This window comes from Pogonomyrmex barbatus, unplaced genomic scaffold, assembly GCF_055798465.1.
Source record: "Pogonomyrmex barbatus isolate J1 unplaced genomic scaffold, ASM5579846v1 scaffold19, whole genome shotgun sequence".
Taxonomy (NCBI): domain Eukaryota; kingdom Metazoa; phylum Arthropoda; class Insecta; order Hymenoptera; family Formicidae; genus Pogonomyrmex; species Pogonomyrmex barbatus.
Genome location: NW_028297115.1, coordinates 1506437 through 1526155, shown reverse-complemented (window position 1 = coordinate 1526155; position 19719 = coordinate 1506437). Strand labels below are relative to the sequence as shown.

The window sequence follows — 19719 nt, the reverse complement described above, 5'->3', positions numbered from 1 at the left end:
CTCTCTTTCTCTCTCTCTCTCTTTCTCTCACGGTTCTCCACTTTCATAGCCGCCGTTTTAATAAAAAATTCAGCAGACACCGCGTATGTAGAGGTGGCGTCAATACTTCATCATTCGCTTCTCTCCGACCGGCGGTACACATATACACCCCCCCCCTCTCCCCCTCTTTCCCTCTCTACCCGTTTATTTTTACCGCGCGTTTTCTAACACACACACACAGGATGGGAAATTAAGAAGCGAGATCCTGGCGCGGAGAAACAGGATCGGGGTAAAAACGCGGCGCGCCCCCGCTCTCCCCTTCGACAGCGCGGCAGAGCTGCGAGCACTTGTACGTTCGCAAAGTATAAGGGTGATCGCTATACGGATTCTATTGGGTCGCGCTCGAAACGTTGCCCGACATATATACATACACACATCTCACATGCCGCGCGAGGATCATCCTCCAACTGAATTTTACGGAAATAAGAAGGTCCCGCGCCGGCCGCCAATTGGCAGCCGATAATAGCGACGAGACGCGTGTCGGTGTCCACGTGTGTGATACGTGCATATGTATATATAATACATATATATGTGTATATAATATATATATATATTTTATGAATACGTGCGCACGAGCTGCCTCCATGTACGTCAATCTGTATGGCGCAATGTGTGTATATATATATATATATATATATATATATATATATTCGAAAAGACGCAAAGAGGAACGCCCGTATTCTCGCCGCACTCACATATCTCAAGATCACTCGTGCTCAATTGCAAAGGACGAGAACGCAACAATCGAGAATACGAGAGGGAGAGAAAATCGCTCCCCCTCGCGCGACCCCCCCCCCCGCCTCTCCCCGCGCGACGATAGGCGACAACCTTCGATTCCCCATCGCGGACGGACGGATTCCGTCCGTCGGCGCCGCGAAGAACGCAGAACACCGGCTTTCCCGGTTCCTTAAATGCAAAATATGGCAGTGACAATAAACTCAGAAAATCAGAAGGCTGCGTGTGTGTGTGGGTAATATATATATATATATATATATATATATATATATATATATATATACGCCCTATTCTTTCTCCCACTGTTAAAAGCTACAAAGGACGTTTCAGTCGCGTAATAGGACTCTGTAATATCTCGACGGCAAATTCTCTGTCGTTGTGTATCTCCTCCGCGAGTTCCGAAGCAGCGTTAACGGGGCAGTGCTTATGTCGACCAGGATCGACCAGGGTCATCGGCGACCCGATCCTGCTCGCAATCAGCTGGTCGATCACCAGCCGCGATATTCCTTGGTTCTCACGCTCCCTCCCGTCCACACTCAGCTCACTCTTATACACATATACATACATACATACATACATATATATATATATATATATATATATTATATAATATATAATTCTTAAATACATGTTTGTCTTTTTTATTAAATAAGTGTGACGGCTTATACATCGTTAGTATAAAGTGGAAACCGAGAGAAGCATACGATACTTTCAACGCCGGACGAGCGAGGCGCAAACCCGTCGCGCCGCCGGACCCGTCCGTGGTATAAATTTCAATCGTTCACACACAAGTGTACTTTCGTTATCTCGCTCGCGCGGATTTTGACATCGGAATACGAAATTCGTCAGGGAAATTTGCGAAGGTGTCCGCTTCCAATCTGCGTACATACCAAATTTGAATGGAAATATAAAAAATTGAATGGAAATCTCTCTCTCTCTCTCTCTCTCTCTCTCTCGCGCGCGCGCGCGTTTGGGGTGTATACACAAGGTATTGCGTAACGCACGACTCCGGGGGTGTTGAGGGGTCGGGTGGGGGGGGAAGGGGTCGCGGACGAAGACGATGGCACCTCCGCGGAACACGGAAAAATTCGCGTGGAAAATACACGCGCGCGGTAATCAATAAACTCGATTCAACGAAATCTCCTCGTTAATTCTCGTCCGGGGAAGACTGCACCAAGCGGCAACTAAATTCGCTCGCCACGCGCGAGGTCGGGGGGAGGAGGGGGAGGGGGAGGGGGAGAGGAGGTTTCGAAAACGGGATTCCAGGTAAATAATTAGCGACCGTGTCGTGCAAAATCGATCGCGGCGACCACTTTCTGGGAGGAATCCGATAATAGAACTGTATCGCGCGCCTATTTTCAGGGGCAGAGGCGCCAGCCGAGACGGACGAATCTCTCTCTCACCGCGTCGAAGGCAGATCGCACGCATACATATATTTACGTATACGTACACAAGAGGCATGTATCCGCGATTAAAAATCGCGGCACGGACACGCGCGGGCTCGCCGATTTATTATTTACACATATAGATCCAATTACAAAGAGACGTGTACACGACAGAGTGTAAAAAAAACTCACAGTTAGCACAGATTGACGTACACCCGCGATCGAGCCTTACACAGGTTTGTGTGTTAATCCGTCGTAATATAAATAAATACGATGTTACATGTAATAGAGAGAAGGGGGATACAGATGGGTTGCCGAATGTGAGTGGACGCGATTGCGGGGGGAGTCTGGGGACCCTGGGGATATAATTGAGAAAACGCGCGGCATTATTAAGTACAAGAGTATGAGCACGTCCCCAGCCTCCCTGGACCCACGCCGATTTTTTACTCGCCGATCCAATCTCCGTTGCGTCTAGATTGAACGACGAGTTTCTTACACTGGCTGTGAACGGATCGTCGATTCGTAAAAGCGCGCAACTCGGAAAAAACTTGGCAGTGCGTGCCGAATGTCGTTTAATTTTTCGCCGGTATTACACAACGCGAAAGTGTTGTTCAAAATTTCCTTAAAAAAAAAAAAAAAAAAAAGTAAAAAAAGGGAGGTAAATGCGAGTTCAAAAAAAAAAAAAAAAATAAAGATCTGCCAGTCTTATGTTAACTAAACAATAAGTAAGATCTTTCGAAGAATACTGCGTGTCGTTGTGCCACGACGAGCGTGTTTTGCTATTGACCTATTGCGACAATAGCACGTAAATCTCAGTCGGAATACATTAGCGAATACAAAAGTCTTCTCTTCATCATGATTGAAACAGTCTATAATATTCTCGCAACGATAATGTAAAAAGGTCCGTTTCGTTTTGCATCTGTTACACCTAATAATATAGCAATTAATAGGCAGCATTAATAATTATATATAATTTTATATATATATATATATAATATGGACACTAATAGAGAAATAATAATTAATAACCGTTAATAATGCAATAATAATAATAATAATAATAATAATAACACAATAATATAATAATACCTACAATGGAAGATAAAATTCTAGATGCTCCACAAAATGGCCTTTCTAAAAAGAAATTATTCGCACTTTGTAAACTACAACAGAGAGACTCAGAAGCAAAATAAAAGATAAAGGTAAAAGAAAACGATTTGTTCGTTCGACGTTAGACGATATACGTAAATAGGCCTAGAGTAGACTGAGCTGCTCTTGTAACTTTTTTATCTCTTATACTTCTTTTAACGTTACTTTAATCGCCTTAATTTAATATTATCTGTTACTCTGTCTCTGAATTATAAGGGTACGTAACCCCCCCAACTTATAATACATATAGTCCCTCTCTAACTAGCTCACTACAATCCGTAGAGGTGTGTTGCGCATGATTTTTTGCTTTATATATATATTTTTTATGTATATATATATATATTTAACATATTAATAATTATATATATATATATATATATATCATAATGAAGATAGTAGGCATAGCCACTCGTGCTCGGATCACAGACTACTCGCTGCCGTACGTCGCTCCCGTACAGACAGTCTGGTGGACACTATGGCTTTCTCTCGCTTAACCATTAAACATGTTACTTTTACTTTATGTTATATATTCCGTATTTACGTACCACACGTATAGATATCAGCTCGGCCATAAAATTTACATTTTAAATTTCTTCCCTAATAAGTATTTGCACCGATCCACGTCTCCGATCCTCAAAGGAGTTTCGACAGAGAAAAAAAATGCGCTGCAGCGTCGTGTATACGCAACGTCATATATAAAATAGAACAGAGAATTAAAATAACTTAATTAGATAAGACAACTAAATCTCTCTCACTTATACTACGATAACAATAATCACCCGCGAAAAGACACTCTACGAATTGAGATTCGTTCGAATTCGATGAGACTCACATATAAATACACTTTTCATTTTCTAAAGAGATTATTAAATAGATAGACGTCTGTCCAGCGTCGTGATTTAAGGATCAGAGGCGCGTACATTGCCTACCAATATCCATACATGTTTACAAGCGTATTTCGGTATGGCCAACACGTAAAGACGGTAAAATACTACCACGAGGACTGTCTATCCCGTGACCTATCACCTGACTAGCCCTAACGAAATCGCGTGTATTTTTTTTACGGCATTGTTATTCACACGGTGTGTTGTAATGTGTAATATTTGTACATATGTAACGAGGTGTATCTGATGCATGAAGTGGAGGCACTAGTCAGTGTTTCTGGAGAGGTTGACGGGTCCTGGGATGGAAGTGAGGAGGGTATGTCAGCAGGCACTGGTCTCTTCTCCTTCGAGCGTGTACGCTACGTTTTCTAGTCTATGAGCTAGGTGAAGTTTGCGACAGCCCGCATCTGTCTCCAAGGCCTCTAGGATCTGAAAATGATAATTTCACAAACACCGTCATGACCTAATTTCGTTACCCGAGGGAACAGGCGATGGATATCCGATTAAGCGATTACTCACTTGTTCATAATACTTGCTGACATAGATGTAGAGCTCTTTCAGCGCCGCGATCACATCAAACTCGTTGGCGTGAGACGCGCTCAGTTGCTGCATGGCACTAGACATCTCCTGATCGGTGATCTGCGGTAGTCTTTGCACATCTGTGTAGAATCGACCCACTTTCTCGCGATAGTGCGGTATATCCTTGGCGAAGAGTAGCTTGTTAGACGGCGAGTCCTTGCCCAGTCTGTGTTCCGTCATCGAGCACGAGTCCATGAACGTCTGTGCGATCACGGAGAGACTCGAGTCCACCGTCGTGGACTTGTTGATGTCGAACATGAAATCTGGATTCTTGATAAAATTAACCCAGAATCGGAGCGGCAGGCTGTTCGACTTCCACGCGTGCGCCACTTCCGGATCGACGATGCCGTGCTGCTTGGCAGCTTCATCGAGGAGATCGAACAACCACTTGACCGCGCTAGGCAGTGCCTCATTAGCGGTCAGTATGGTGTTTAAGAAATCGTCGACGAATTTTTGTACGGTGCCCTTTGTCGACAGCAATCGCGTCAGGAATATTTCTGGGATCGCCTTGTGCGTTCGCTCGGGATGGTGATGTTTGTTGCTACCGGTGAAGCCCAAGCTTGGCGGATAGTGCACGTCCTCGATGGGCCTCACCAGATGATACAGCCGCTGATTGCCGCCATGAGCGCTCTCGATGTCGCCGTTCGCCGTTATGATAGGCGGCGAGTGTTGGGAGTCGAAGTACAGATCGCTCACGGGATGATTATACATCACAGGACTGATCAGCCCGTGATTGGGCGTGGATGGAAGATGCGTGGACGAACAATGATTCGAGTGTCGATGTAAATGATGATGATGAGACGGTGGATGGTGGGAGTGAATCGATGGCTGCTGCTGCGGATGATAATGCGAGGGCTTGCAATTGTGACAAGGTGGCTTGCAAGCCACCGAGAAGCCGTCGTTCTGTCGAGGAATCAACGACATCACCGCCGAGTCCTTGACACCGTAGTGTGCCAGCGTGTTTATCTTTTTCCACCCACCGCAGCACTTGGTCGTGAGGTCTTCGTCCTGGAGAGTCAAATGACCACCACGACCGTGTCGCCACTCCAGATCGACGTCGTGTACGGACGGCCTCAGCGAAAACGGAGTGTTCTTGTACAGCGCGTCGAGAATCTTCGACTTTACCTGACTTATAGTATCGCAGTCTAAGACCTTACACTGTATCTTCTCGTCGAGATCGTCCTGCACCACGTGTAACGTGACGATCGTATGTTCGATCTGTTCGCGCAGGAGTCTTTCTTCCGAGAGGGAATATCTCGCATCGTGCGTTATCACATCCACCGGTCCCTTCTCGATCTGATGCTTGATCGCCTTGAACAGCAGGAACAGGGACGAACCGGCGTAATCCTTCAGGTAGTTGTACATACAAAGCGCCATCCAATTCGTCAACATTTTTTCCACCACAGATTCCGTTCTCCTCAACATAAGCTGCGGATGCTTTGTGTTCACTGCTTTATCGATGAGTCTCAACAGTAGATTCATCAATATATCTGTAGCGTATTCCATCTTACCCATTAGGACAACCATGAGTAAAGAGGCGACGTTTACCTTGTCTCTAATATTAAAGTCCTTTTGAGCCTCTAGAGTCTCTATGAATGTTAGGACGAAATACTTGTTGTTGACAAGCTGCTCGAATTGTATCATTGCCGCGTCGTAGTTGGTTCGCGAAACATTGCTACGCGAACGCGGATCATTCAATATGGGATGGTCTATCACTCCGGGGAAGAACACCTTCATGATATAATTCTTATGATCGAGAGTGGGTATGCCCGACGACTCAAGATCCGCGGTCAAGTCTGTCATGTCTGTCTGTAGTTCCGCAAACGCCTGTTTGCATTCCATGCGAACGTTACTCTCGAGCGTGTCCATCTGTATCTGTATGCGCTTGTATTCCCGTTCCGCCTGCGTGCTTTTACGGCGATATATCACCAGCACCAAGACGAATAAGAAGATGAGACTGAAGGTACCGGCAGCGATACCGGCAATTGCCTCAGGTGGTATCGGATAGGACTTGATGACCTCGTAGCGCAGATAGCCGATAGGAAAGCGTAGACTGCGACCGACTCGTACTACCACCAATGGCAGCCCACTCTCAGTTTTGATGCCGAGTTCATCCGTATCGGCGGGCTGTTGGTCCGGCGGCGTACAAACCAGTTGCGTAAGAGCAAGAGATGTTACGTTGCAAGGCATGACGCCTACGGTGACATTTACGTCAGACTCGTCGCTAGCGTAGTTGAGATTCTCACCCTCGATCACCAGCGTGTCACCTTTGTATAGTTTGACATTTCGCGGGAATGGAAAGAATTTCGGATCCTCGACGTAAAATAATCGATTACGAAGACTCTGAAAGTGCTTCTCCAAGTCCCTGACACTCTCAACGTTATCCATAATAAAAGCGATTTTGAGAGACAATTGGGATTCCTTCAGCCTCAACGAATGCGGCGACGAGGTGCCTTGAGCATTGGCGGCCGCCGAACGTTCACTGCGTCGAATCGAAGTGAACCTCTTAGCGACGCTCGGACTTGGACACTCCATTTGCGTGGGATTTAGGACGGTGCAAACGGTTCTATTTACCGGTAATTGCTCGTTGTCAAAATAAACCTCCATCTCGGGCTTCTGAATGGTGTCCAGGTTTGTGCCATGTACGGTAATCATGCGTCCACCCGAGGCAAAACTCCTAAGTGGCTTGATTTCCATGATAGTCGGATCATGAGTATAATTATACGGATTATCCATGAGAGTGCGATTTGCACCATCAATACTCAGGGTTAGCCTATGAATCCGTCTGACGCGGCCTGACTTACTGGTTACGCAAGTCAACCTCGTGCTGCTCGCTTGGGTTGCGTTCACGTGGCATGGCAACTCATCCAGATATGCCGATATCGTACTACCGATGTTGAGATACTTACCGGTGATGGCCAGTTGAGTGCCGCCGCTCTGTGGTCCAACCGACGGATACACGCCCGACAGACGTATGTCCTTGTAATTGAACAGCACTGCGCTCTCCGTGTAACCGGCATCATTGCCGACTACGACGGACGCCGCATCCGTGGCTTCGTGTCGGCCGGTGCGGCAAACAATGCGCACCGACACCTCGTAGTCCACCAGAACGCATGGAGTGTTGCCGATGTGTATCTTGCCTTCCACGTCACTCTCCTTCAGCCCAAGATTACTGCCCTCGATTGTCACCAGCGTGCCGCCTTCGATCGGCCCGCTCAGTGGCTTGATCATGTCTATACGAGGCTTTGGACACTCGGTGAACGGTGACTGTAGACACGAGTGTCGATATACGCAGCTGTTCCCGCACCAAGTGCACTCGAAGCGAGTGTCCCGCGTCACGCACAAAGAACAGTCCGCGTGCTCGCGATGCGAGCCGAGTACTTCGCACTTGTATAAAATTATCGTAGTCTTGTCCACGTGATGATTCGTGTTCCAGACAACCGTTACCTCAGCCTCGTATTCGCCGCTTACCGCTTCGTAAGAATACACGGTTTTGTCGCATACGATGAAACGACTGCTATCCACGCGGGCCTGTACCTTCAGATTGGCGCCTTCTATGCTGACGATACACTGAAATCCGCTGTGACCCACTTGCGGATGTGGCAGGTTCTCTACCTCGAGCACTATCTCCTTAGGTACGCTATTGGGCAGCATCAACGGCTCTTTGCGTTCTACGAATCTCGGACAGAACTGTGCGCCGTGCGCAGCAAGATTGGCATGGTTTTGCTAAAACAAATAAAAAAATATCTGCATTATAGTACAAGTTACAGAAATGAATTTGCATCTGTATTCAATTATGCATAACTTACGTTTTCTCCCGATATAATGCCCTGACAGCTAGTATTGTGGGTGCACTTGTTATCGTAGACACACCAGCTACACGCCCATTGCGACTTTACACACTCGGTGCACACGGTGTGCCTCGAACAATCGAAAAATGCAAAGTTGCGCGATACGAAATCTTTGTTCGTTTCACTCGATCGCACGGACAATGGTACGAGCGCGTGATCGGCACCCTCGGGAATGCTGGGTCTCTCTACGACGGGTGGTGTGGGACAGGATAGTCCGAAACCAGTCATCAGCGCGTCTATTGGTTCGGCGTTACCAAAAACACACTTGTAATTAGCGCCCGTCGGTAGTTCCGGTAAAGTTCTAATTGTTAATTGTACTGTGGTCATCTGATTAATGGGCATACGATCGGGTAGAACCTGCTCGAAATCAATGCACTGTTGACCTGTGCCCAAAGACAACCATCGTGGACTACTGTGACTCGCTTTCTGACAGTCTCCTCTCACAGTGCACCTGTTAGAAAAATATTAATATTATTATAACGAAAGAAAAATTTTATATTTACAAGAGATATAAACTTTGTGAAATTGAAAGGTTCTGCGAAATAACTAATTTACCTCTTTTCTAAGGAACACCAGCCACAATAAGGATCCTTCGCGTCGAGACAGCTGCTGCAATTGGTATAACCACTGCAATGCTCCACTTTGACCTTCGATATCTTCGAAGTGGACAATACATAGATATGTTCGCCGTCTGGTGAGATCAGCGTGTCGGGCAACAGCTTTTGTCCCTTATCGATCGTAACACTTTCATAGACAAATGCTTCAACTCCAGACAACAAGACCTTCTTGAGAACGCCATCGCTCGTGCCGAAAAACGCTACGGTATGGCTCTCGGTATTGGCGACGGTTACAGAGGTGATGAATGTATCGGGAAAGTGCAGAATAGCTTGACCCGTGATTGGCGATACCCCGGAAATTTTTAATCCAACCTCGCAGAAGTTCAAAATATTTCCCGTAGTCTGAAAAATAAAATAACACAATCAATATAGAAACAAAATCTACATAGTCTCGATGTTCTCGACTTTTCTTTGTGATCGAAGTTTACTTACTCCGGCAGTAGGGCACTTTCCATCTTGTATAGGGCCGCTGATATAACCCATATTTCGATATTTGATGCTACCGTTGAAACACATATGAATATTTTCATTAAACTTGGTCTCGATATCTTGCAGACTGTAGATGCAAACCGCCGAGCGTGACAGAGGCTCGTTCGTGATGCCTCGGCTCGGCGAAAATACAGAGACGAATATCGGATCGCCAACGGAGATGCCGAGTTGCATGGCCAGATCGCTGCCCGCCACCGCGACCTTTGCGTCTTGCACCAAGTTATAATAGTGCTGTTTCCCGTCTCCCAGATCGACCGTACACTGCAGAGTCACTTCAGTGTAACTGTCATAATTCGGATCGCTTATGCAACTGCGCGCCAATCTGGAGATGTATCCCAGTTCCTCTTGCTCGGGTAGATACGACTGCTTCTGTACCAGAACAAAGTACGCGTAGTCGCTCGCGTTAAATCCGTACACGTACTTCACCAAAAAATGATCTCGATACTTGACGTCGATGTACACAATCGACTGCTTATTGAACGTGTACTCGGCAAAGTTCAACTTGTCGAGATTTCTGCTGGAAATAGCGGGCACATCGTGACGATAATCTCCTTTGTTGGTGAAGGTCGTCCCCACGTAGAGTATGTTTGTTTGCCCCCATGAATTGTATTTTTCAGGTCCGATGAAAGCATACGTGGAGGAGTTCTCATCATTGGCAGCTACACTGTGAATAATGAATTCCGGCTTAATGGATATGTTGGACATCTTGTATTTTTCGCAGGCGCCTTGAAGAAGAGAGCCACAGACAATTAACATCTGCGACTCGAGATCGGCAATTAGCAGCTTGTTCACATTATCCATTAAAGTAGTAGTAATGTCTCTTGCCATGCAACCTGTTGCATGACACTGAGGATTGTCCAGTCTCGGTCCTAAAATAAGAAAAGATCCATTATTTACTTCATGTAACACAATATACATTGTATTACAAAGAGAAAAGAGAAAAAGAGAACTTACCTGTTGAGACATATTCCTCCAATTTGAGATTTGAATCGAGTTGAAAGAGCCTGTTGATCGCGCCTCCATAGAGCCTTCCCGAAACAGGATCTATAGTGAGATGATTAAATCTCAAAGCTCCTTCTCTAGTTGAATTGGCATCTAAGGAAAAATATCCATATCGCTGTCCATTTCCCGTGGGGAACTGTGCTACAATATGCGGGGATTTGTTCTCCTGTATTAGTGGTGCAGTGCTAGCAGGAGTGTCTATCGCTGCAGTCGCTAGGATCACTAGAAACCATGTGGCAATGGACATGGATGAAAAGGATAACCTATAAAGGAGCGATGGTGGCAGCAGCACTTGTGGAGGCGTCACTGCGGATGATTCAGGAAATGACTGGGTAATTCCCAGGAATTTCATGGTGTGTACGCGACAGCTGACAAAGCACGTGCGCACACGAGTAACGTGTGCGTCAGTGCGTATGCAGGTCTAGGAGAGGAAATGTAAAAGGTATGGTGTCAGGGTGTGTGCCCTGCTGCTGGTAGCGAGCCAGTGTTAACGCAGTACTACCAGCTATGCTCAAATGCAGGCGCCGACGTGCCGATCATTGTCTGACGCTCCTGAAACATTAAAAAAGTTATATTAAATACACAATGAAATAAATATAAATTATACATGTATACACACACACACACACACACACACACACACACACACACACACACACACACACACACACACACACACACACACACACACAATTAATTATCCAAGCCATCAGGAAACTTGTACAATTACATTGAATAATTTTAATGCCAAGATATTTTCTAATATCTAGATATTTTCACTGAATATATTTTAATAATTATTACATATCTCGATGCAACACGCATATTAATTTATTGATATTAATTCTCGCTAATATATTTCACTCTTAATTTCCTTTTTTAATTCTAAAGCTAATCGTGATACACGGAGCGGAATTAGACACATAGATTTCCGGAATAACCTTAAAAATGCACTGCACGATCGTAGCAAAATCCATACGCGGCGTGTAAAAAAAAAAAAGAAAGAAAGAAAGAAAAAAAAGAATCGTCACTCGCGCTACGAAACGCTACGCCGAAATATCAATAGCGTCGAGAGAGAGCGAGAGAGCGAGAAAGAAAGAGAGAGAGAGAGAGAGAGAGAGAGAAAGATATGCCAATCGGTTGCTGCACGACGCGTACACGCTTGCGACGCGTTTCCGTTTCGAGATGTTTCTCGTCGACGAGCATAAATAGGAGATCTTTGCCGAGCCTCCCTAACAATGAAGAAGCACAACGACGAGGGCCAGATGGCTCCACGCATTTCGGGTAACACCGTAACACGCACCGCCCTTCATTAGCGTGACCAGCGTAGCTGCACTTGACAGCTAAGGCCACTGTCTTCTCGCGCACAAAGGCAAGGATACTTTCCACCAACCCCGTTCTGTCGCCCCTTCCCCTCCACAGTGCCACTTCTCATTCCCGTCACGATCACATCGCCTACCAAAACACGGCCGCGGTGGACGGGTTGAGCGATCGCGCTGCCGCAACGCCGCGAGACGCGGAAAGAAAAATCCAATAGCACGGGAGGGAAATGGGAAATGTCTCGGCGACACAGACGAGAAGAGGAGCGAGACCATCCGCGCGATTACGCGTGGGACCGCGGCGCACGAGCTGGGGCCCCTCGAGCCAAGAGCGACGATGTCGGGCGAGACGCCAGGGCCGCGCCACCTCGTTCCTCTTCCCGAGTCGAGTCGAGTCCAGCGCGAGAGAGAGAGAGAGAGGGGGGAGAGAGAGGGAGAGGGAGAGAGAGAGGAGAGCGGTTGGCTGGGAGAGCGAATTTACCTTGCTCGCTGCGCGTCGCACGTCGCGAATGCACGATGCGGGAACAGCGATGCTCGCGTAACGACGCGATCGCTACGGCACATCGCGGGCGTGCGGATATGCCCGCTCGGATGGAGGAGGCTCCCGGCTCTCGCGTAGGATAGGCACTGGTCGCCACCACGAACGGGCTGTCGCGCTGTTGCTGCCACTGCCGTCGCCGTCGCCACCGCCGCTGTGCCACCGCACGGCACCGCTCTCGGGGTATCGCTGCCGGATAACGATCCGCGACGCTCCCGTACCGTCTCGATATCATAAGTCGGCGCCGCGCCGAGCGCCCTGCGGCCGTCTGTGTCGTCTCACAACACAACACTGCAAACGGCGGCGGAGTCGGGATCAGCCGCCATTAAAATTCGTCCGACATGGGGCCGCTGCACGAGTTTAGAGGCGCGAGTCGGGGGCCGTGGCCCTACGGCATGCGCCGCTGTTCCGTCCCTCTCTCTCTCTTTCTTCCTTTCCCTCTTTATTCCTCGTGCATCCGTCCCTCTCTCGCTCTTATCGCGGATCCTCCTCTGACGAGCCGGACTTTACTCTTTCCCTGAGCGCGATATCTCTTTCTTCCTTCCTCGCTCATCTGCCTCTCGCTTCTGCACACGGCGTGTACATCTATATATGACATACCGAATAGCTCGAAACTGCCATCTCGGTTATGGATACCTTAGCGAAGTTAACGACGAGTTTCCCTCAGCGAGAATTAATCCAAGACATTGAATTCTTTTATTCTAAAAAAAAAATCAAGATTCTTTGTTATGAAAAAAATCGTTGATATAATGAGAGGTCACTCGAGGAATGAGCTTTCACCTGCGCTTTCAAAGTTTGAAAAAGCGCAGGTGGATTGAAATTTATTCTCACGGTACGCGGACCGTGTGTAAATTCGAGATTTGACCATTTCTCATTCTTGATTGAATCTCGAATATTTTTTGTTAGGTACAAGACGTGTTTTCTACCGTTCATTCGTATGTCCAGATACATGCATCCGTCGCATTTGCGCATTAGGACGAATATGACGAACAAAGCGCTCTCTAGTGACGATTGTGAGCACTTATTTCACATTATGGCGGACATATCGTATTTCGGTTCCATCAATCATATTTGCTAAACAAATTTAATCGTTTATACAGGCAAAGCTAACAGTTCCAATATAAAATCTAATTACAAAAAATAAATATTCATGTGATTTATACAGAGAACAAAATTAAATATTTACATTCAATTAACTGCGCGATCTGAAGTCGGCTTCGTACAATTAAAATGGCGCTTACGAAATCTGAGCGGCAATTTAAAAAGAAAAAAAAAAGAAAAAAAATGGAAATTCAAAAAAGCGATAAAAGATCGTTTTTCGATTACGGAAATGATCGTTACGATTGTAATGCTTTTAACTGAAAGAAAAAAATTACAATAAAATTGTTGCATTTACAACTTTATTAGCATAACACGTCTCAATATGAATTCGTTTTTTTCTCAGATTCGGATCCTTTTTTTCCCCTTCCGTGACATTTAAAATAGTATACTTTTGTACTTACGCTTTTTTCTGTACAGATGTGCACAAACAAGAAAAAGAATCTGTTTAGAGTAACTTTATCGCCAACTGATGAAGTTAATCGAGTTCAAAGTGTCCGATCATCGTCATAATTTATTATTGTAAATGTTATTTACACATATACCTAAGCTTCAAATAGCTTCGTAACGTTTTTCTGTTATCTTCATTGTTTTTCTGTCTCTATGATGGACATGAGGTGAATCTTTTGGCTGCGATAATTTCTTTAATCATATAACAAATATAGTAAATAACTAATATTAGTTCGTAATTAAAAATATGAGAACGCATAAGTGTAACATAGTAATATGAGTGTAGACTCATTCGTTCTGTCTTCCCCCTTAACGCATCACGATTTCTTCTCCCTCCATTTATAATAGAATACATATATGTATACATGTGTATATATATATATATATATATATATACATATATATATATATACATATATATTTATTACCTAAAACTGCGTCAATGTGTGTTCGAGATATTGAATATTAACTTCGCACAAAAGTTGACTACATCTTCAAAAGGGAAGTCTCGCTCTCTCTCTCTCTCTCTCTCTCGCTATGTATACATATACATATGTCAAACTTAGCATGCTCTAAGTAGATGATTTATTTAGGATGTTTTCTTAAATAGAAATCTACTCTCCCTTTTAAAAGTTTCTTACATTTTTACGCATGGCAAGTGCTTCAGACCTGCCTGTGTATATGTGTGTGTGATACAAGGAAGGATTCTTTTCCAAATATCGTATAAAACTTATAAAACAGAAAGTGCGTTTAAAATTTACGCCTAAAAAGAGATATTATACATGTTCGCGCGCGTATCGATGCTACATCATTCAGCCTCCTTTAGGCCCTTAACGCGACATCGGATCAAGATCGATACCGCAGCCCGCGTTCCACTACTTTTGTGTACAGTGAAAATTTCTCCTTCTTTCGACAATTGCCTTCGATTCGGATTTAAGCAGATTGAAACTGTAACTTGAAGTTTATACTCCATAACGTTTTACGCTTGCTGGTCCGCTTAAACTCTTTCTTTCTGTCTCAATGTTCTTCATATATTCTCTTCCTGTCATCTTATGGATTGAAAATTATCAACAAGTTCACAGTGATTATGTTCTGTGCATCGTTCTTGCACAGATCATTCGTCCGCTGGCCAGTGTCTCGGACTAGTTATAGACAAATGGCTTCCCACACAAGTACAAAAAAAGGATCGTTATCTATTTGTTTCTCTTCTCCATACATCATGTAACTTTTCATGTGTACGATTATATGCCAATACATAATTGTGACATTCAAGTCACGAAAGGAATTTTTTTAGATAGCATTACGTATCTCATTTTTGCAACGGTGTACTGTATTATGCATTAATAATGTTATCACTAACGCAAGATTCTCGATAGTAATATTTGTTTTAGTTAGTGTAGAGCTTTATCTGCAGTAAATGTACTGTTGGTGACGGTAATGGTGGGATGTTATATAGTCAACAGATGAAGCTACCTATCCCAAGGAAGGGAAGTCATTCTCATCGTCTACCTTCGGAGCGTTCTGACGACTTCGCGGCGACCTCTGCTCGTTCTGTGACTGAAAGAACATATAAAAGAACATATAATTTTTCTCTTTCTACATTCCCTCTTTTTTGTATGTTCCAATTAAAACACATGTAGAAATAGAGAAATCCTAATTAGAAAATGTAGAAATACTTACACGTGAGTCACCATCTCTGGGAGCACCACGATTTCCAAATCCACGTCCGTTCATGCGATCACCACGACCGCGACCACCTCGACCGCGACCGCCGGATCCACGTCGTGAGTCACTGAACTGGATCTCGATGCCTAACACTCGTTTTTGCCTGCCAACACGCTGAGGATACTCCGCGGCTGCGTCATATTCCTCTTCCTCGTCCTCCTCTTCTTCATTACCCTCTTTCTTCCTCTCAAGAGCGTACATCTTTTTCCAACGGGACAGATCCTCACCTTCGCCGGCTTTTCGCAGATTGTATTGAGGCTTAACTCTGTTACTCTGCAGGGCTTTCCATTCATCCAAAGTAAGTTCACGAGTTTCTTCCTCGACTGGTTTCTCCTCAACAGTCGCATCCGCAGTTGTTTCGCCGTTCTTAACTTCGGTCGGTGCTTGAGGTTCGGCATCCGGTTTATCATTAGCCCAATCTTGACTGTCTTGATTCAGGCTTTCTCTACAAAAAAAAAAAAAAAAAAAAAAAAAAAAAAAAAAAAAAAAAAAAAAAAAAAAAAAAAAAAAAAAAAAAGAAAAGATAGGACAAAATAAAGGTCAAGACATATTTTCTTTTTTTAAACGCAGCTGTTGTAGAAAGTATGGACTGTCTTGAATTACTTACTCTATTTCATCATTATGAGTACCCCAGTTATGGCTGCCAGCACCATCTTTTTTATCCACTGGTTTAATTCCACTGTTAATAGACAAATGTGGAATAGGCTTTAAATTATAGTGCACCGATCAAGCTACATAGCATTACACGTTATATAATTAACAATGCGTGCCTCATTACAAATGTATACTGTTGACAGACTATCATTCTTATTCAATTTATATGGTCATTGCTACAAAATAAAAAAAGAAAAAAAAAAAAGGAAAAAACAAAGAAAGATATTTTACAAGCTACCGTAAGCATTCGCCGTTGCGTTTAACACAAAAATGATAATAATAAACAAGTAGAAAAAATAACGAAAAATTAAGCGTAAAAAAAAGATTCAAAGATACAAAAAGCAGAGCGGCAATAAATACAAATTGCATTTGGTGGGCTGAAAAGAATTCGATGAATTGAATGTAGCGACAACCTTGATAAAATGTGCACACAGAGGCAAGCATCATTGTATAGAGATACTCGAGTATAACGTCCGTGTATGTGTCCACGCGCACATGTGTGCGTGCGTGTTTGGATACTTACGTTTTATCAGAGCCTGACTGACGATCGAACTCGCGTTTGCCGCGATTATCGAAGCCGCCGCGTCCACGGGGGCCACCACGTCCACGACCCATCCCGCGCATTCCACCGCGGCCACGACGTTCCCCATATTCGCCGCGTTGAGTCTCATTCGAGTTTCGGAACTCGCGTGTCTCGCGTCCTTCACTGAAATAAAATACAATTGTTATGATTAGAGAAGCCTTTCTAGAGTCAGAAATTTGAATAGCAATTGTGAATATAATAGACGGAATGGAGAATAGCCAAACGCGTTTCTATATTTTACTTGTGCTTTACGTATACGTGTGTATTTGATTGTTTAATCCACCAAACATAGTACTAATGTGCTATATACTATAATTTGTTTATATATATATATATAACTGTGTATGTGAATACACCCTTTAAAATTATTTCTCTCCTTTTGAAAAGTTTCAAATTAGGATATCAAGTAGCTTCAAGAGAAAACACTTGCTTGTTGATATAAAGATCCAAGTTCAACTCTCTTTGATATCTTACATAATTAATAAAAGAAATTGTGCAGATAATATTAATTTATGATATGAAAAATGAAACATTAAAAATTGTGTATTCAAAATATTCTTAAAAAAATGAAATAAAATATGATATTCTATACAAAATGTTCATCAAATTAGAGAGATGTATCTGATGACATGTTATTTATATGGTGATAAAACGATTAAGTACAGTCAAAGTTTAATTTCTGGTACTAACCTAGGAGGTCCTCGTCTGAACTCTCCCTGTCCCCGCAGCGTTCTTTCCCCGTCTTCCCGGTTACGCCTATTGTTGCGCTCCTCCCGGGATTCGCTGGAGAATTTGACGTTGCGGTCTCCTCCGCTTGCTCTTGGTTGAGCTGGCTTCTTATCAGCTGAGAACATTAACCATGCAAATGTAAAAAACACATGCAAATGTAAAAAAAATTTTTTTTTTTTTCCAAATGAAAGAATGTTCATATATTCCAAATGCTCTTAATGATAAAAGATTATTAGAATTGAATAAAGTTAAATGCATTTCGTTGCATACAATATTTCAAAATTATAAAAATAAAAAAAAAATTGAAAAATACACTAAAGATATACTTTGGAAAAAAAAAAAAAAAGGTTAAATATTTACAATTTGCAGAGAGTCGCGAATGCGCTTTACATGAAAATTCAATGTCGAATGGCTATTCTTTGACATCCTATCATCTCTTTGTTCGAAGCGACCGGCGCGGACACACGGCGACACTAGTATCTTCTTTTTTTTTATTTTTTTTTTCAATAGTAAATTTCGTTCGTATCTACAAGGATGATTCATAAATTCGATATGCACAGATATCGCGATATGGAATAATAGAATCGGATCTCTGGTATGTACCGACCGTACGATCCCGGTCGGAGATAAACTCCGAGGTGATATCTAGAGAGGACAAGAGATACGAGGCGCACCGCATGTGCCGGCGCCTCGTTCGCGCACGAATTTGGACTTGGACTTGATTGTGTACCGGCATATCCCCGCCGCGGGAGTCATGTAAGACCGCCGCGGGATCGGCACGCGCACGAGCCTATTTTTAAGAGGCGCACACACAAATCATTTTTAGAAAATATACCCGAAGCGCCCGCGGGCTCGCCCCCCCCGCGGAAGATGCGGCGGCGTTCGCGGCTCTATATACCCCTCGTCTCTCGGAGTCTTTCTCCCTCGGCGGGGGCGATCGATCGGAGAAGATGCGCGGACGAGAGGCACCGGCCTCGAGCGAGGAATATCCGGAACGTCGAGAGAGGACGCGAGATCACCGCGAGCACATGGGAGGTCGACGGCCATAACGCGCGCACACGAGGCCGGAGGCGCCGCACGATCCGAACGGGCCCCCCCGGGAGGGGGGGAGGGGACTAACCTTGATCCTTTTTAGTCTCCTGCGTCTTGGACGGCGGCTGCTGGGCGTCCTTGATCACGCGGCTCTTCTGCGTCTTGTTGTTGGCCGCCTTCTGGCCGTCCTGCGGTGGTTGCTGCTGCTGCTGCTGCTGTTGTTGCTGCTGTTGTTGCTGCTGCTGCTGCTGTTGCTGCTTCGTCTTGTTCTCCTTCTCCGAGATCCTCTCCTTCTTCTTGGCTTCCTTCTCCTGCTCGCGCACTTTTAGCACCTCCAGTGGATCCTCGCTCTCATCGAGCGCCAGCAGGAACTTATTTGTGACCGTAACTGTGTACTCGTTTTCCATCTTGGCTCGGTATCCTCACGGCGTCGAGGATCTTGCGAAGATTTCACGGCTACTCTTGAGCCCCTGTGTAACGGAGTCATTCACTATCCAATATGGCCGAGTCGAAGAGCTCGAGTCCACCACGAGGTCTACCCCGCTGCGGCACGAACGATGCGGAGCGGGATGCGGGAGGGGAAGAGGGCGCGAGAGCGGCGGAGGGATCGCGTATCGGTCGTGCGGTCGGCGCTAGTCGGCGCGCCACCTCGTCCACCGAAATCAACTGCGTTCGCGCTTGGAATATCGCTGATTATCGCCTCGTCACGTCCCGTCGGACGACGTTAAAAATTACGCCGTGAATTTTCGCGCGGTCCGATACGCCGGGAACGCGGGCTCGCCCATATTCGAGAAGACTCTCAATTGTTCGTAATTCGCCCGCCGGGAAGTCGCGCGATTCTCATGAGACTCGAAACGAAAC

At 45.0% G+C, this 19719-nt stretch overlaps 2 protein-coding genes across 6 annotated transcripts; both read right to left on the bottom strand.

Annotated features, from left to right (window-relative positions):
* Positions 1-13834, bottom strand: PlexB (plexin B). Of its 4 annotated transcripts, none has more exons than XM_089075573.1 (7): positions 12531-13834; positions 10683-11282; positions 9672-10597; positions 9178-9581; positions 8581-9073; positions 4712-8497; positions 1-4621 (listed from the first exon to the last, which is right to left on the bottom strand). In XM_089075573.1, the coding sequence occupies exons 2-7, from the start codon at positions 11080-11082 to the stop codon at positions 4514-4516; spliced, it is 6117 nt and encodes a 2038-aa protein (XP_088931699.1). In that variant the 5' UTR covers positions 11083-11282; positions 12531-13834; the 3' UTR covers positions 1-4513. The 4 variants fall into 4 exon arrangements, with proteins under 4 accessions (XP_088931699.1, XP_088931700.1, XP_088931701.1 ...); XM_089075574.1 differs by lacking the exon at positions 12531-13834 and adding an exon at positions 11672-12448; XM_089075575.1 differs by lacking the exon at positions 12531-13834 and adding an exon at positions 12034-12448.
* Positions 13835-14181: 347 nt separating this feature from the next.
* On the bottom strand, positions 14182-19687 carry LOC105429323 (uncharacterized). 2 transcript variants are annotated; one of them, XM_011642219.3, is made up of 6 exons: positions 18947-19679; positions 17788-17941; positions 17038-17220; positions 16468-16539; positions 15816-16305; positions 14182-15692 (listed from the first exon to the last, which is right to left on the bottom strand). In XM_011642219.3, the coding sequence occupies exons 1-6, from the start codon at positions 19263-19265 to the stop codon at positions 15609-15611; spliced, it is 1302 nt and encodes a 433-aa protein (XP_011640521.2). In that variant the 5' UTR covers positions 19266-19679; the 3' UTR covers positions 14182-15608. The 2 variants fall into 2 exon arrangements, with proteins under 2 accessions (XP_011640521.2, XP_025074603.2); XM_025218818.2 differs by lacking the exon at positions 16468-16539 and having other exon boundaries at positions 18947-19687.
* Between the last annotated feature and the right edge of the window lie 32 nt (positions 19688-19719).

What these genes read in the sequence shown, in the direction of transcription:
- PlexB (XM_089075573.1), bottom strand. Translation starts at nt 11,082, where the DNA reads ATGAAATTCCTGGGAATTACCCAGTCATTTCCTGAATCATCCGCAGTG. An exon ending in GGAGGAATATGTCTCAACAG is followed by an intron (nt 10,598 to 10,682) that starts GTAAGTTCTCTT and finishes TTCTTATTTTAG; the next exon opens with GACCGAGACTGGACAATCCT. An exon ending in TCAGCAAGTATTATGAACAA is followed by an intron (nt 4,622 to 4,711) that starts GTGAGTAATCGC and finishes TATCATTTTCAG; the next exon opens with ATCCTAGAGGCCTTGGAGAC.
- LOC105429323 (XM_011642219.3), bottom strand. Translation starts at nt 19,265, where the DNA reads ATGGAAAACGAGTACACAGTTACGGTCACAAATAAGTTCCTGCTGGCG. An exon ending in ACTCATAATGATGAAATAGA is followed by an intron (nt 16,306 to 16,467) that starts GTAAGTAATTCA and finishes TTTTTTTTGTAG; the next exon opens with AGAAAGCCTGAATCAAGACA. An exon ending in CCAGAGATGGTGACTCACGT is followed by an intron (nt 15,693 to 15,815) that starts GTAAGTATTTCT and finishes ATGTTCTTTCAG; the next exon opens with TCACAGAACGAGCAGAGGTC.